Source organism: Scylla paramamosain, chromosome 43 (genome assembly GCF_035594125.1).
Source record: "Scylla paramamosain isolate STU-SP2022 chromosome 43, ASM3559412v1, whole genome shotgun sequence".
In the NCBI taxonomy this organism is placed as follows: domain Eukaryota; kingdom Metazoa; phylum Arthropoda; class Malacostraca; order Decapoda; family Portunidae; genus Scylla; species Scylla paramamosain.
The window spans coordinates 4,419,684-4,437,183 of NC_087193.1; the positions used below are offsets into that span (position 1 = coordinate 4,419,684).

Consider the following 17,500-nt stretch of genomic DNA (forward strand, 5'->3'; position numbering starts at 1 on the left):
CTGTTGTAGCACACCACGAGCATCACCAGCAGGTTACCCACGAGGGACACCAGGAACACGAACAGGTACGTCGCCACCTGTTGGGACGGAAGGTTTAAGGTAATATTTCTTTCACTGGGATTTATAAGGTGTTTGTCCGTGTCGCAGAGGATTATAAGGTTTTGGATGTGTTAGGATAAGAGATAAGGGTAGATAAGAGTTTAGTAAGGGAAAGTTAGTAAGTGTAAGGGAAGTTAAGGTGTTCTGTCATATTTTCTTATTGATTTATTTATTTATTTTTTCCATTAAGTGAGTCAGGACAGAAGATAAGGTACTGAGTGTGACAGGATTAGCGATTAAGTGTTTCAGCATCTGTTGGGATATGTAAAGAGCGCTGGATTCCTTTCACCTGGGAATTATAATGTACTTGAGTGTGTAGGGGCAAAAAAATAAGGTGTTTGATCGAGTCAGGGAGGAAATATAAGGCATTACGTGTGTTTGGGTAGAGTGTATAGGGTGTTAAATTGCTTTAAAGAGGGGTTATAAGGTGTATGAGGATAGACACACGAAATAAGGCATTAGATTCCTTACATCGGGGAATATAAGGTGTCTGAATGTGTCAGGGGGAATATAAGACGTTAAGTGTTGGGTTCAGAGATTATATGTTTGAATACGAGTATCTGTCGGGGGATAGAATGTATAAGGTGTTAGATCCCTTTCAACGAGGATTATAAGGTGTTTGAATATATAAAGACAAAATATAAGGTGTTATGTGTGTCAGGATAAGAAATAAGGTGTTTAATTACCTGTCTGGATAGGTGAGGTGTTAGCAAGTAGAGGGTAATGAGGAAGACAAGGTAATTAGGGAAGACAAGGTGTTTAAATGTATCAGGATAAGGTAAAAGATGTTAATAAGGTGTTGATGAGCAAAGCTGTCTGGGGAATAAGGTGTTAATTACAATACCTGTGGAAGGGTTGCGTTGATTACCTGTGTGAGGAGAGAGGTGCTAATGGAAATACCTGTATGAATGAGAGAGACAGAGAGAGAGAGAGAGAGAGAGAGAGAGAGAGAGAGAGAGAGAGAGAGAGAGAGAGAGAGAGAGAGAGAGAGAGAGAGAGAGAGAGAGAGAGAGAGACTAGTTTTGTTTACTCGTACTTGTGGTAGAGTTAAGTGGTGTGAGAGTTTCCGTTTCCATTTTCTCTTTTATTTAATTTTTTCTTCTTTTTTCTTCTTTCGTCTGATTTTTTTAGGTATTTTGCTTCATTTTGGTCTTTTATTTATTATTTTGTTTATATTTTTATCTATTCATCTATCTATCCTTTATTCCTCTATTCATTTACATTTCGGCTATGTCTATTTATCTATCTATTTATCTATCTATCTATCTGTCTGTCTATCTATCTACCTATTCATCTATTTATCTACCTATTCATCTATCTATCTATCTATCTATCCGTGTATCTATTTACCTATCTACGGTTACTTGCCCTTGCTGTTAATTCTCCTCCTCTTCTTCCTCTTTATCCTTCTATCCCTTCTCTGTTCTGTTCTCACACATAAAAGTGAAAAACTACTCTAATTACTCTCTCTCTCTCTCTCTCTCTCTCTCTCTCTCTCTCTCTCTCTCTCTCTCTCTCTCTCTCTCTCTCTCTCTCTCTCTCTCTCTAGGGCTGTTTAATTTCCGTAGGTCCAGTGTAACCCATTTAATTTTTCCCCCAAGCTCAAAGAGGAAACAGAATGTAAAGTGACGCAATTTCAAGATCGAAGGCAATCAGACGAAAGCTGCTGACAGAACTTTGTAAGGGAGGGAAGTTTAGAAAAGTGTATTCATTTTGTAATATGAGATTGCTACCGTGTGTGTGTGTGTGTGTGTGTGTGTGTGTGTGTGTGTGTGTGTATCTTCTGACCTGTTTGTTTGAATGTCCATCTGCCTGTCTCTCTCTCTCTCTCTCTCTCTCTCTCTCTCTCTCTCTCTCTCTCTCTCTCTCTCTCTCTCTCTCTCTCTCTCTCTCTCTCTCTCTCTGCGTTTTTTGTTTGGTTTTGTATGTCTGTCTGTAAGTTTTTTATCTATTTATTTATCTATCTACCTATCTATCTATCTATCTATTTATCTATCTATCTATCTATCTCCTAATCTATCATTATACCAAACTTTTTTTTTATCTGTTTCTGTCCGTCTGTTCTCTCTCTCTCTCTCTCTCTCTCTCTCTCTCTCTCTCTCTCTCTCTCTCCCCCTCGTGGTGGTCCTCTTGCCGATGGCGCCGCTAAGGAAGTCACCCATCACGCCCTCTGACACACCCTCTTTTTCGCTATTACCTTACTACTTCCCTCACCCTCTCTCGCTCTCTCTTACATACACACACACACACACACACACTCATGTACACACACACACACACACACACACACACACACACACACACACACACACACACAGGCAGTAACACTAATACCGTCCTTCCTTCTTTCCCTGTGTGTGTGTGTGTGTGTGTGTGTGTGTGTGTGTGTGTGTGTGTGTGTGTGTGTGTGTGTGTGTAAGTAGATGAAGTTATTGGGAGAGTAACAGGAGAAGGGAGAGGTGAATAACCAGTCCATTGGGGGAGAGAGAGAGAGAGAGAGAGAGAGAGAGAGAGAGAGAGAGAGAGAGAGAGAGAGAGAGAGAGAGAGAGAGAGAGAGAGAATTATAAACTTCTCTCTTACCTTTCCTTAGCTTACATTATATTACCTAACCTAACCTAACCTGACCTAACCTAACATAACATAACCTAACTAACCTTGCATAACCTTAACCTAACCTATCCTAACCTAACCTAACGTAACCTAACCTAACCTAACTAACCTAACCTAACTTTACCTTATCTTACCTAATCTTATCTGACATTACGAAACCTGACCTAACCAAACGAAAACATACCTTAATTAACCTAACCTAACTCAACTTAACCTAACCTAATCCAACTTAACTTAATCTAACCAACTTAACTTAACCTAACCCAACTTAACCAAATATAACCAAACTTAACCTAACCTAGCCCAACCTAACCTAACCTAACCCAACTTAACCTAACCTAACCCAACTTAATCTAACCTAACCCAACTTAACCTAACCTAACCCAACTTAACCTAACCTAACCCAAACTAACCTAACCTAACCTAACCCAACTTAACCTAACCTAACCTAACCTAACCTGATGTACTCTCTTACACCGTCCTTACCTTGATTATTTCCCGCCAGGTGATGGGTACCCAGGTCTTCATGCGGTAGGGGTACTCGAACTGGGAGAGGTTGGTAGTGAATCCTGCGTCCTGGCTGCACCCGTACACTCCAGACAGGTTCTCCGGGTCTGTGTGGGGGGAGAAAGTAGTGGTGTTAATGGTGGTACTTTGCTTACTTCCATTACTTGGCGTTCTCCTTCAGTAAACTGTGGTAAACTCTGGAACTCCCTGCCTGCTTCTGTATTTCCTCCTTCCAACACACTGATACTCCAATTCTCGATGATTCTTTTAACTTCTGGGGACTGGTATCTTTGGTCAGTGCACCTCTTACATAGAAGTCTCGGGTCCTCTGATCAGGTTTTCTAAGATGTGCAGTAGTCGCCGTCAGATTTCTTACAACTTGTCATGTTTATTTCCACTGTTTGGTGTCTTCCGTCAGTCTTAATTCCTCCTAAACCGTCTGCTGTCAGAGATTACTAGGTGGCTGTCAGTACGTCTAAGGAGAGCCGTGGTCAGTCTTCTCATTCTAATGTATTCCTTCAGTCTTAATTCCTCCTGTCTTAGAAACCATCAGCTGTCGGGGTTTGCAAGGTGACTGTCAGCATACCAGAGGAGAGCCGTGGTCAGTCATGTCACCTGTCATTCTATCTTATCTAGTGTTTTCCCTCAGTCCTAATCCCTCCTATATTAGAATTGGAGTCTCTCACTTGTCAGATTTCGTAAGGTGACTAACACACTAAGGGTCTCACGATTAAGGCAGATAAAAAAGTTAGTGAAAAAGAAAATGGCACGTGAACAGACTTTTGGCCGTGATTGTACATCTGAAGGTTAACTCATTCACTACGGTAAGCCATAATTCACGCCACTTGAGCCTCGCAAATCTTCACGAGCACCAACAAGAGGGAAGGAATAAAGCAATAGGTTCTCCAGTGGCTAAAAATAAGATGTGTCAGATTGGTTGGTGATTAAGGAGCGATGAGCCAGAGGAAAATTTAGGACTGGGAAAAGGAAAGGAAAATAAATGTGCTGACTACCTGAATTGTAGGGGAGATATATGGTGGTGGTGGTGGTGATGGTGGTGATGGTGGTGACAGTGATGGAGGCTCTAGTTGAAGTTACATGGGTTTTTAAGGGTGCTTTTTTTTATTTATTTATTTTTTTTACGGTTCTATTGACAGATTAACAACATTTCGACATTCCAAAGACTCTAGTTGAAGTTACACGTATTTTAAGGTGGTTTTTTTTACGGTTCTAGTGACAGATTAACAACATTTCGACATTCCAAAGACTCTAGTTGAAGTTACACGTGTTTTAAGGGTGTTTTTTACGGTTCTAGTGACAGATAAACAACATTTCGACATTCTAAAGCTGTAATTGAAGTTACACACGAGTTTTCAAGGGTGTTAGTGATAATGGTGGTCATTTGTCTTGTAGGGAAGATATAGCGATGATGGTGGTGGTGATAGTAGTGACAGTGACTGAGCTTTTATGGGAGAGATGTAGTGATGATGGTGATAGTGAGTTTGTCTTGTAGGAAAAATATGTAGTGATGGTGACTATGATACATTTGCCACAGGGATTTCGGTGGATAAGGAGGAGGAGGAGGAGGAGGAGGAGGAGGAGGAGGAGGAGGAGGAGGAGGAGGAGGAGGAGGAGGAGGAGGAGGAGAAGTCAGAAGATATATTTCTTAAGAAGATTAAACAGCCAATAGAGAGGAAGTGAAGGAGGAAAAAGAAGAAAATTTATCTCGTAAGTAAGATGAAATACCGAATGGCGAGGAGGAGGAGGAGGAGGAGGAGGAGGAGGAGGAGGAGGAGGAGGAGGAATAGGAGGGGAAAGATAAGTCGTGGGGTGGTGATAAAGAGGAGGAGGAGGAGGAGGAGGAGGAGGAGGAGGAGGAGGAGGAGGAGGAGGAGGAGGAGGAGGAGGAGGAGGAGGAGGAAGAGGAGGAGCAGGAGAAGGAGGACGAGGAAATATTCACTCAACAACAATGGTTGTTGAGTGAATATTTCACACACACACACACACACACACACACACACACACACACACACACACACACACACACACACACACTAAAAAAAAAGAGAGAAAAAAAAACACTTATTTTTTTCCACGCAGAAGATAAATACATTTTTAAACAACATCTCCCTCTCTCTCCCTCTCCCTCTCTCCCTCTTCCTCCCTAGGGTGAAGGGCGCTCCTCTGCTGCCCATTTGTCCATGTTAATTTGCTGTTACTCACGAAATAGGCAATTCTTTCCTGACGGGGGCGCTGACGAAGGGAGGAAAGAGAAAAGAAAAAGACACAGATGAAGAGGAGGAAAGCAGGGAGAAGAAAATGGAAGGAGGAATAATTGGGTACCTATCTCATTTCTCTCCTCTCCTCCTCTTGCTTCTCCTCCTCCTCCTCCTCCTCCTCCTCCTCCTCCTCCTCCATGTCTTCATTCTCGTAAGTCCCGATTTGTGACTGGCGGATACAGGCTTTACTTGCCTTTACGAGGAGGAGGAGGAGGAGGAGGAGGAGGAGGAGGAGGAGGAAGAGGAGGAGGAAGAGGAGGAGGAGGAGGAGGAGGAGGAGGAGGAGGAGGAGGAGGAGGAGGAGGAGGAAAGCAGAAAGAGAAGAAGGAAGAGGAAGGGCAGGAGGAGGAGGAGGAGGAGGAAGAGATGAAAGATGGCAAGTGGGATGAATTGCAACACACACACACACACACACACACACACACACACACACACACACACACACACACACACACACACACACACACAGGGTAATTTAAGGGAAGTTTTTGAGATGTTCGTGGAAAGTTTAGTAGGTATTTGAAAAGTTAATTGTTTCTTTCTATATATTCTTTTTTTTTTTTGGATAAGTTAGTTTCTTCGTCACTCTTTCCTTCATTCACTCCTTTTCTCCTTCATTCATTCCTTACTCCCTTATATTCAGTTTATTTCATTCCTTCATTATTTTCGTTTATCATTACACGCTACACATTCTTCCTTCCTTCCTTCCTTCCTTCCTTTTTTCCTTCATTCTATACGATTATCATTACACGCCACACATCCTTCCTTCCTTCCTTTTTTCCTTCCGTCCTCACATGCACTTTCCTTCTTTCTTTCCTTCCTTCCTTCATTCCTTCATCCCTTGCTTGAGATTATCATTACACGCAACCCGTTCATCCTTTCCTTCTCCAAGCAGGTCACCAATTAAGAAGTTAAAGAGATGCGGGCTTCCAGGAGAGCATTCAGGAGGGTTCAGGAGGCTTCCATCATAACTTTAGTTCTGCCTCGTTATGTCGCAAGGTTACAGACGATGGTTCAGGGACGAGGGTGCTCTAGAGATGGGCTGGTGTGGCGTGGCGTGACGTGGTGTGGTCTAAACTGTATTCTGAATCGCTTTGCTCTCTCTCTCTCTCTCTCTCTCTCTCTCTCTCTCTCTCTCTCTCTCTCTCTCTCTCTCTCACCACGACGGTTTTCCAAGGTTACAGAGACAATTAGCCGAGTTCTCAAGTGTTTCTCGTGTTAATAATGCAGGAATCTTGTTAATCTGCCACTGGAACCGTTAAAAAGTCCTTGAACATCCGTGTAACTTTAACTAAAGCCTTTTGAATGTAGTGAAGATGTGGCGCATAGGTGTTTTGGATTATCGTCCGTGGTGGCGTGTGGTGTAGTGTGGTTCCGAACTCCATCGTCACTACGCGGCTCGGTTTTTTACTGTTTAATTATGCTGCAACACCTTTTCTCCTTCTCCTCTTCCTCTTCCTTCTCTTGCTTCGTGTTATCTTCCTTTTCCTCTTCCTCTATTTTTTCTTCTTCTTCTTCTTCTTCTTCTTCTTCTTCTTCTTCTTCTTCTTCTCCTCCTCCTCCTGCTGCTGCTGCTCATGATTCTTGTTATCGTTCATTTCCTCCACCTGTTCTTCATTCTTTTTCTTCCCTTCTTTCTTGTTATCTTCCTCTTCGTCTTCCTCCTCGTCTTCGCATCACCGTTTCATCTCTTCTGTAACCCATGACTTTTCTCGTCCTCTTCTTCCTCTTCCTCCTCCTCGTGATCTTGTTCTTCCTCCTCCTCTTCGTCTTGCTTATCACAAAAAGTCTCATTATGATCAATAAGTTTGCTACTCTTTGTTCTTCCTTTGTATTACTTTGTTATTGTTTTCCTTCTGCCGATATCTGACGCACGGGAGGAACAACAGTAGTAGTAGTAGTAGTAGTAGTAGTAGTAGTAGTAGTAGTAATTGTTGTTGTTGTTGTTGTTGTTCACAGGGATTGTTTTTTTACTCTCAACTTCTCTGAATCAAACTTTCCACTTTCGCTGTTGCTTCGCCAATCAGCCGCCGCGCCCTTGGTGATCGCCTGCCTCGCCTGCAGACAGTGGGCGTTGTCAGCCACCCAGATCCGTGTGTGTGTTGTGTGTGTGTGTGTGTGTGTGTGTGTGTGTGTGTGTGTGTGTGTGTGTGTGTGTGTGTTTGACGCATCACATCACACTCGGCCAAGCGTTCCCAGAAGCACCATCAGCCCGGTGTCGCGCCCCCGTACACAAACGATACCTACTTGCTGGTGGATACAGTAGATGGGCGTGTAGACTCCAGTGCAGGGCGTGTGCGGCCATGGCGAGGCGGCGCACGTGTTGCTGGGGCGGTCTGAAGAGAGCCACTGTCCAGACAGACACACACACACACACACACACACACACAGCCGCTACGATGCCTTCACTTCATGCACTAAACTTTCCCTAAATTAAGTAACTGGTTTTGCGTCACAGGCCGAGTGTGGCAGACCGCGCTGGCTGCACCCACCTGCCCGCCTACCCGACCGCTCCCCACCCGCCCCCTCCCCACCGTCCGTACCCACGTGCAGGGCGCCATTCAAGGCTAAGGCAAGCGTGAGGCACCACCATGCTCTCTCCACACACCGCCTCCACCACAGCACAGCACAGCACAGCACAGCCAGCACTTACGCTACTCAGTGCCGCCGCCGTGCTGTCATCCCTACAGCCTCACACAGCTGCCCGTGATGCTTTGGTGCTGTGCTGTGTGGCGTGCTGCAGGGCGACACACTTCACCCTCTTTCACTGAAATCCCTTTGGAAATCCCACAGCTTCTTTCCTTCCTAGTTAAGTTTTCTTCCTCCTCCACCCCTGTCCTCCCTGCAATGCTATATCTCCTCTTCCTTACATCCCAACCCCTTCCCCTCCCTTGCAGAGCACCCAGCCCCTTCTCTTCCCCTTACAGAATACTCTCATCCTTTACAAAGCATCCCAACCCCATTCCGTCCCTCACAGACCATTCTAACCCCTTCCTCTCCCCTTAACAGACTATCCTACCCCTTTCCCTCCCCTTCCAAGACACCCCAACCCTTCTCCTCCTTTTAAAGACCATACAACCCTTTCCTCTTCCTTTTCTTCCCCTCACAGACCATCCTAATAACTCCTTTCCCTCCATTTAAAGACCATCCTATCCCTTCTCCTCCCCTTCCAAGGCACTCATACCCCTCCCCTCACAGTTCCTCGCGCCCTGGCCTGCTAACCACGTGATTCCCTCGGCCACGCCCCACGGATGAGCTATTGGTGGTGTTCGAGGAAAGTAAACATAGCAGGGTGAGCCTCACGCAGTATTGCCCCGCCGCGCCCTCAGACGCCTCTACTATTTAGTGCTGGGAGGAATGGGATGGCGAGGAGAGGGGTGGAAGGGATGGGAGAGCGAAGGGAGGGATGGGAGAGAGGTGGGAGGGGAGAGCAAGGGTGTGGCTGGTATTAGGGTGTTCTGAAACGTCTCGGCGTCCTGTCTCGAACGCTGTGAACAGTTCTGAGTGGTTCGAGTTTTCAAGGGTGTTTTCGTAATTTATGTTAAGTTAAATGAAGAATCTGCCCAGTCAATGAAGTAATAATGAAAGGAAGGTTCAAATACCCGACTAGTCTTTTCTGCGTTCATTCGTAAAAGACAAAATACGAACAGATTAATTTTCCGTAGGCATTCGAAAACTATCCTTACGAACCACAGTCTGCTCAACGAAGGTAAAACAAGACAGTGATGAAATAAACCTTTCAGAATCCACCAGTATTCGCCACACCACACACCACAGCACACCACACCACACCACACCACCTATGTAACCTTCCAGCTTCATTATACTCCAGCCAGCACCTCTCTCTCCTTACTCTGTCTCCCTGCCTCTCTTTCCCACCCAGGTCTTTATCCCCCTCGCGGTAGAAGGAGCTAGGCTGGCCGAGGAAGATAGCAGAATATAAAAGGAAGATTGGACAAGGAGTAGTGTTTACCGCGCCACAGTTTCACAGCCCCTCACAAAGCACAACACACGCCTTCACAGCACAAAACTTCTCACAGCAGACAAAAACACAGCGTTCCACAACAGACTTGACCATCCTACCCTTCCTCTTCCTCTTCCAAGACACCCTAACCCCTTCCTCTCCCGTACAGACCTTTCCTCCCCTTTCCTCCCTTTTTCTTCCCCTTCCCTCCCTCTAGAGCACCTCACAGCTCACAGCAAAACCTCACATACCTCACAGCCTCACAGCACAAGCACATAGAAAAGAGTTCACAGCATTATCAATAAGCCCACAGCACAGGAACACAGCCCACAGACCCATATCTTCACAGCAAGTGGCTTATACAACCTCTCTCTCTCTCTCTCTCTCTCTCTCTTGGCTATGGCGTATATAATGAAGGAAAGAGAGAGAGAGAGAGAGAGAGAGAGAGAGAGAGAGAGAGAGAGAGAGAGAGAGAGAGAGAGAGAGAGAGAGAGAGAGAGAGAGAGAGAGAGAGAGAGAGAGAGAGAGAGAGAGAGAGAGAGAGAGCCTTAGTGCACATAAAGTTGCATAACACATCCACCCATCCATCCCCACACACACACACACACACACACACACACACACACACACACACACACCTGCCGCCTCTCGAAACTCTGATGACCGAAGTTTATGGTAAAAAAAATATATATATATATATACATTATTTACAAGACATCAGCTGGTCAAGGGAGGAGGAGGAGGAGGAAGAGGAGGAGGAGGGTGTGTCGGACAAAAATTCAAGGAAGAAGGGATGGAGATGAGGAAGAGGAAGAGAAGGAAGGAATGATAAAGAAGGTGAAGAGGAAGGAAAGGATGAAGAAGAGGAATAAAAGAAAAGAAAGCAGTGAAAGAAAGAAAAATGAAGAAAGAGGATGAGGAAGAAAAACGAAGGAAGAAAACAGAGAGAGAGAGAGAGAGAGAGAGAGAGAGAGAGAGAGAGAGAGAGAGAGAGAGAGAGAGAGAGAGAGAGAGAGAATTGGAGTTACGCACAGTCACTTTCCCCTAATTAACAACAATTAAGGAAAGTTTAAGTACGACCACCTGATTTGGACAGGTGAGAAAGCCACAGAAAGGTAATTACTTGTTAAGCTACCTTTGGCGAAGAAGTAACGTGTTGGTAACGTGTCTTGAATGAGGTGGTAGTAGTAGTAGTAGTAGTAGTAGTAGTAGTAGTAGTAGTAGTAGTAGTAGTAGTAGTAGTAGTAGTAGTAGTAGTAGTAGTAGTAGTAGTGACATTTACTAAACACTTCACTGCTATGAATAGATCTCTCTCTCTCTCTCTCTCTCTCTCTCTCTCTCTCTCTCTCTCTCTCTCTCTCTCTCTCTCTCTCTCTCTCCTACCCAGTTCACTCTTTACCCCTTCCTTTTCCTATCTATCTATCCGTCTGTCTGTCTGTCTGTCTGTCTGTGTCTGTTTTGTCTATCTTTGTTTTCTTGTCCTTTGTGTTATTCTTCCTCCTCTTCCTCCTCCCCCTCTCTTCTTCGTCTTCTTTTCTCCTTCTCTTCTTTTTTTCGGCTTCTTTTTCCTTATCTTTTTTTCCTTCCTTGTCTTCTTTTCTTTCCTCCTATTTTTTCCTCCTCCTCCTCCTCCTCCTCATCCTCATCTTCCTTTTCCTCTTCTATTTTCATCCGTCCTCCTCCTCCTCCTCCTCCCTTTTTTTCGTCCTCCTTCTCTTCTTTTTTTCTTCCTCTTTCCCTTCTTTTTCATCTTCTTTTTTTCTCTTCCTCCTCCTCCTCCTCCTCCTCCCTCACTCACTCATCTCACCTCTTCTTCCCTCATCTTCCTCCTCCTTCCCTCCTCCATTCCTCCTGTATTCTTCTCCACCTTCTCTCCTCCTCTTTCTCCTCTCTCATTCACCTCTTCCTTCTCCCTCTTCTCTCTTTCTCTTACTCGTCAACTTAGTACATTTTCTGTCACTTTAAGTAATGTATGTTTATTTTATTCTATTCTGTCTGCCGGTTTGTGTGTCTGTGTGTCTGTGTGTCTGTGTGTCTGTCTCTTTCTCTCGCTTTTATTTTTTCGTTTCTATATTTTTGTTATTCTATTTTAGTTCTCGTTTCTTCTTTTTTTCTCCCGCTTTCTTTCCATTTTTTTAATTTTATTATCCTTTATTTCTTTATTTTTCTTTTTTTTTTCGTTTTTGTCATCGAGGTTTATTTTATTTTCATTTTATTTATTTATTTTTTGTTGGAGGAGGAGGAGGAGGAGGAGGAGGAGGAGGAGGGGCCATATTGACTCCATGGATGTACAGAGAAGTAACACTCTCTCTCTCTCTCTCTCTCTCTCTCTCTCTCTCTCTCTCTCTCTCTCTCTCTCTCTCTCTCTCTCTCTCTCTCTCTCTCTCTCTCTCTCTCTCTCTCTCTCTCTCTCTCTCTCTCGCAATCCTAGCCGGCGACGTAAGGTCTTGTTGTGGCATTCACATATCTTTCTTTAACCTTGTAGTGGTAGTAGTAGTAGTAGTAGTAGTAGTAGTAGTAGTAGTAGTAGTAGTAGTAGTAGTAGTTGTTGTTGTTGTTGTTGTTATTGTTGTTCCTATTTTTTTTCGTGTGGGAATAAAATTAATGAAAGGATAAGCGATTAGAACACCATATGTATTTTACTACAAAGGAGGAGGAGGAGGAGGAGGAGGAGGAGGAGGAAAAACATACCTTCAGCTGGGGAGGAGACCAGAACGGGGAGGGAGGTGGAGGCCATCATGGTGGTGGTGGAGACTGGTGGTGGTGGTGGTGGTGGCGGTGGTGGTTGTGGTGGTGGTGGTGGTGGCGGTTCACTCTATAGGCCATTCCTTTGACGCTTCACCCTCCACCTCCACCACAACACCTTCCTCTTGACTGGCAGGCGTTCCTCTTGGTTCCTCTTTGGTTCCTCTTTGGTTCCTCTTGGGTCTTCTTAAGTAAACACACAGGAATAGTTTAAATATATTCACTACACAACATCTCTCTTTATATGTCTCATTTTGTCACGTATTTCTCTTGGTTCCTCTTGGTTCCTCTTGGTTCCTCTTAATTACACACACACGTACACACACGGGGTCAGTTCACGTACACACTACACATAATTCCTCTTTGTTTGTTTCATTTTATCATATATTTCTTTCTCCTCTTGGTTCCTCTTAGTTACACACACGTACATGAACACACACACAGGCGGTCAGTTTATCATGTTTGTTTAGTCTCATTTTGTCACCTATGTCTCTTTTCCTCTTGAGTCCTCTTAGTAATTTCCTCTTAGACACTGAAGAGCGAGATAAGAACACTTAATCTTCTTGAATTACACGTGTTCCCCCTCCTCCGCCTCCTCCTCCTCTTCTTACGTCCTCTCAAGTACGGAAGAAAGAGGTATCTTCACTACAGTCTTCCTCTTGATTAGTGAGGAGGGGACACACACACATACACACGCAGTTTACACTTTACAATTTCCTCTTAAGTATCTATAAGTGTCTTCCTCTTACTTTTATTAATCTTTTGTCACTTTTCACTCTTGTACGGTCTCTCGGTATCCTGGTAAGTGGGTTTCTGTCACGTCAAGAGGTCAAGAGGTCAAGAGGTCAGGAGGTCACAGGTATTGATATAATTACTTAACATTCACTTACAAAAAATTTCAGTACACTTTTTGTTATCCACTGTTCACTTTTACTTCGGTTCCGTTTAAACATAGAATTACTTAAAGAATCGTTTATAATATTTTAGTACATTTAATCTAGTACACTTTTATTTTTTTCTTGTTTTTTATTTATTTATTTATTTATTTATTTATTTATTTTTATACGCAGCACAATTAGTACACTTTCTATAGTACTCTTGACCTTTTCCTCTTTATTTTTTTAGCACGTTTCAATTTCCCCTCTGTTCATCACTCTTGGGTCTTCCTCTCTTTTTTGGTTTTCTTGAATCTTCCTCTTAGTTTGATGGTGCTCTTGAATCTTCCGTTTCTTAGCACTTTTGAATTTTCCTCTTTGTTTTATAGCGCTCTAGTATTTTCATAGGAGGCAACAAGTTGAGACAGGTGGGAGCGAGAATCAGGTATTATATCAATCAAACACTCGTTACCTGTTAAATTTTCACACTAACACAACACACACACAAAAAAAAAATAAATAAATAAATAAATAAAAAAAAAAAAAAAATTAGTATATCGAAGTATGTACCTGGTTAATTTGGACGCAACAGGTATTATATCTCAATCAAACACTAATTACTTAACAAATCTTCACACAACACACACACACACACACACACACACACAAAGAGAAAGAAAAGAAAAATACCATTAGTATATCGAAACATGTACCTAGCTAATTAGGACGCAACAGGTTCATTAAGAAAGGTAAGAGGGAGAACCAGGTATCTCAATCAAACACTTGTTACCTGGCAAATCTTCACACTCACAAATAAAAAAAAAGAAAAAGAAAGAAAAGAAAAATATCATTAGCATACCGAAGCATGTACCTAGTTAATTAGGACGCAACAGGCTCATTAAGACAGGTAAGAGGGAGAACCAGGTAATCACGCACTGGTTACCTGGGGAGTTTTCACACAAAAGTACACCCAAACACCTTCACTGGTAAATCATGACATTCTCTAATCCTGTTCCTGCTTTTTTTTCCCCCTTTTCATGTCTTGTAGAGAGAGAGAGAGAGAGAGAGAGAGAGAGAGAGAGAGAGAGAGAGAGAGAGAGAATCAGGTGGTCGCCGGAACTAAATTTAACTCCATTTCGTAATTTTTTCTATTTTTTTACTTTTTTGGGAGCAGGAAATTAGCTCTCTCTCTCTCTCTCTCTCTCTCTCTCTCTCTCTCTCTCTATCTATCTATCTCTCTCTCTCTCCTTCACAACCTTCTGGCAGCATCGTAAGGGGCAACAGGTCAACTGGTTCCCTGCTTGCCCTTCCTTTGTGTTCCTTTGTGACAATCTAAATGCCAGAAGCGTTAAAGGTCAGGTGAAATTATGTAGCATTGTTTTCATCATTATTTTGTTACATATATGGCCTTCTGTATTTTTCTTATTATTCATTTATTTATTTTTTTATTTTTTTAGCCATTGTTTTTAGGTATTGAGACTAATCCCCATTTCCGGCACATCACGTGTATTATATTCTCAGGTGATACAGGTGAGCAGGAGGCACGTCAGCAGGTAACGGAAATGTCTGGTATTACTTCAAAGGCGTCTACCTGCGTGATGTATATTGCTTGTGTATTACTGTTTTGTAGTGTAAGAGTGTATGTATCTATCTGTCTATTTATCTATCTACTTAATTTAACTTAACCTAACGTAACTTGAGCCAATTTATTTTTATCTGTATCTATTTTTGTTTATCAGTCAATTTATATCTCCATCCACTTATCTATCTATGTATTGTAATGTAAGAGTATCTATATATATCTGTCTATCTATCTATCTATCTACCTACCTGCTGTGTCCTGTCTACCGTGAGAGGGGTGAGGTGTAGAGACTAAGATTATCTACCTACCTGTGTATATACCAGAGCTGGCAGACCCACACAGACGATGGTACTAAATTAAATTAAACTATAGATGAAAAGTCCCAGTACAGAGAAAGGGACTGAATTGTATAAAACTAGTTGGAAGTGTCACAGGTGCCTAGTTGTCTTTATCACTCAGCACTTCTCGTAATTCTCCACCTGCAGTAGATTTCCACAGGTAAGTGAGATTCAGGTAAACGTGGTGGTTATTATTTTTTTTCTACTTCACTTGTAGTTTTTTTTTTTTTTTTTTTTTTTTTTTTTGTGTGTGTGTGTGTGTGTAATCTACTCAGCATTTGTTACTGTACTTGTGGCACTAATTCTGACCGTTTTTGTTGTTGTTTGTTGTTGTTGTTGTTTATGTTTTCAGTATCATTCTATTTACAAGATCACGTAGTTTTTTTTATTATTTTTTTTTTACGTTTATCTATTTATTTTCATTTTTTTTCAGTTAATAGGGACTTGCAATCAAACAGCCTGTCTTATTCCTCCTTTGCATAAAAAAAAAAAACACCGTAACTTTCTCTCTCTAAACTTTTTTTTTTTTTATATATATATATATTCTTCACGTTTCCAGCACTCCACACGCCAGCCTTTCCCTGCACTACACTTCCATAACACTTCCCTGCATCACATAAAACTCTTCCTTCATTCCTCTTTACATTTTAAAATCTCGCTCACTTTTCTTTGCGTCTACAACACTTTTTTTTTTCTTGCATTCAAAACAGCTTTCCTTAACACTGCAGCTAAAACACTCTTCCTTTCCGACTCAAACACCAATTAACTCTTCCTTCAATTCAAAATTCTTCCCCATAACTTTTTTTCACAGTTGGAACATTCATTAACTCTTCCTTGAATTCAAAACACTCCCCTAACCCTTCCTTGCATTTAAAAGCGCTATTTTTCCCCAGAGCTCAAGCACTACCTAGCTCATCCTGGGATTTAAAACACTTTTCCACCACTCCTCTTATTTAAACACACTTGATTTTCCTCACGACTTCAACACTGCCTTGCTCATCCTGGGATTTAAAACATTTCCTCATCCTTCCTTATATTTAAAAACACTTGAATTTTCCTTTCGATTCAAGCACTCTTTAACTTTCTCTTGGATCTAAAACACACTCCTAAACCGCTTTCTTGCATTTAAAACACTTTATTTTTACTTACGATTCAAGCACTTCTCCTTAACTGAAATGAAAACACTGCCATTTACACTCCTTACATTTAAAAAAAACACACTTGAATTTCCCTTACAATGTAAACACTTCTTAATCCTTCTTTACATTTAAAAACAACTGCATTTTCTTGACAAACCAGTACTCCGGATTGAAAACACTGCCATTCACATTCCTTACACTTAAAAGCACACTTGAATTTCCCTTACAATCCAAACACTTCTTAATCCTCCCTCTCAGCTACCACAAGAAGCGACTCAGTGATCTGTACGCCACTGTGACCCTCTTTAACAGGATCCAACACCACGCGACAGCCAAGTCAGTGCCCCTCGCGATGGCTACACTGGCTGGCACTTAAGGCTCTACTGGCACTCACTCACAGGTTGCTGGTGGCCCTCCCTCTCTCTCTCTCTCTCTCTCTCTCTCTCTCTCTCTCTCTCTCTCTCTCTCTCTCTCTCTCTCTCTCTCTCTCCAGCTCAGTTGCCACTCAATTTTTGGGATACCTGGAAAAAGAAAAATAGATGGTGTTAGTGTGGTGGTGGGTGATGTGTGTGTGTGTGTGTGTGTGTGTGTGTGTGTGTGTGTGTGTGTGTGTGTGTGTGTGTGTGTGTGTGTGTGTGTGTGTGTGTGTGTGTGTGTGTGTGTGTGTGTGTGTGTGTGTGTGTGTGTGTGTGTGTGTGTGTGTGTGTGTGTGTGTGTGTGTGTAACAAATGAAGGAAGGTAGACATAACTGGGGAAAATGACTGAATGAAAGGTGAAGGAAAGGAATGAAGGAAGGAACAGAAGAAGGAGGGAAAGAAGAAGAGGATGAATGAATAGATAGGTGGATGAAGAGATAAAGGAATAGATAGAAAGATAGACAGATAAATATACAGATAAATAGATAAAATAGACTAGTTTAGGTTACGTTACGTTAGGTAGATAGAGATAGATAGAAAAAATAGATAGATAGATAGATAAATAGATAGATAGATAGATAGATAGATAGATACTCCTACATTACAATACAGAGATAGACAGGTGGATGAAGAGATAAATTAATTGATAGACAAAAATAGATAGATAAATTGGCTTAAATTACGTAGGATAGATAGATATAGATATATAGATAGATAGATAGAAACACATATAGATAGACAAACATTTCTACACCACAATACAGTAACATACAAAGAATATTCGCACAATAATTTATATATATTAAAGCTAGTTGACCTCTTTCCTTCTCTCCCTCCCTCCCTCCCTCCCTCCCTTCCTCTTCACCTCTCCTTGTGGGAAATAAATAAAACAATAAATACAATGATGGATGAATAAATAAATAAATAAATAAAGGAAGAGGTTTA

The 17,500-nt window shown here is 42.2% G+C and overlaps 1 protein-coding gene across 5 annotated transcripts in view; it reads right to left on the reverse strand.

The window, feature by feature from the left end:
• LOC135093544 (QRFP-like peptide receptor) overlaps window positions 1-17,500 on the reverse strand; it is a 50,986-nt gene that overhangs the window by 25,976 nt on the left and 7,510 nt on the right. The window contains exons 1-4 of one of the 5 annotated variants that reach the window (XM_063992888.1): window positions 16,367-16,559; window positions 12,152-13,473; window positions 3,197-3,324; window positions 1-77 (exon numbers count right to left, since the gene is read on the reverse strand). The exon at window positions 1-77 is cut by the window's left edge and continues 158 nt beyond it. In XM_063992888.1, the coding sequence (XP_063848958.1) occupies window positions 1-77; window positions 3,197-3,324; window positions 12,152-12,200 (254 nt within the window). In that variant the 5' untranslated portion in view covers window positions 12,201-13,473; window positions 16,367-16,559. Of the gene's footprint in view, window positions 78-3,196; window positions 3,325-7,743; window positions 7,995-12,151; window positions 13,569-14,970; window positions 15,200-16,366; window positions 16,560-17,500 lie in introns of those variants that run through there. The other 4 variants (XM_063992884.1, XM_063992885.1, XM_063992886.1 and 1 more) reach the window with 4 other exon arrangements.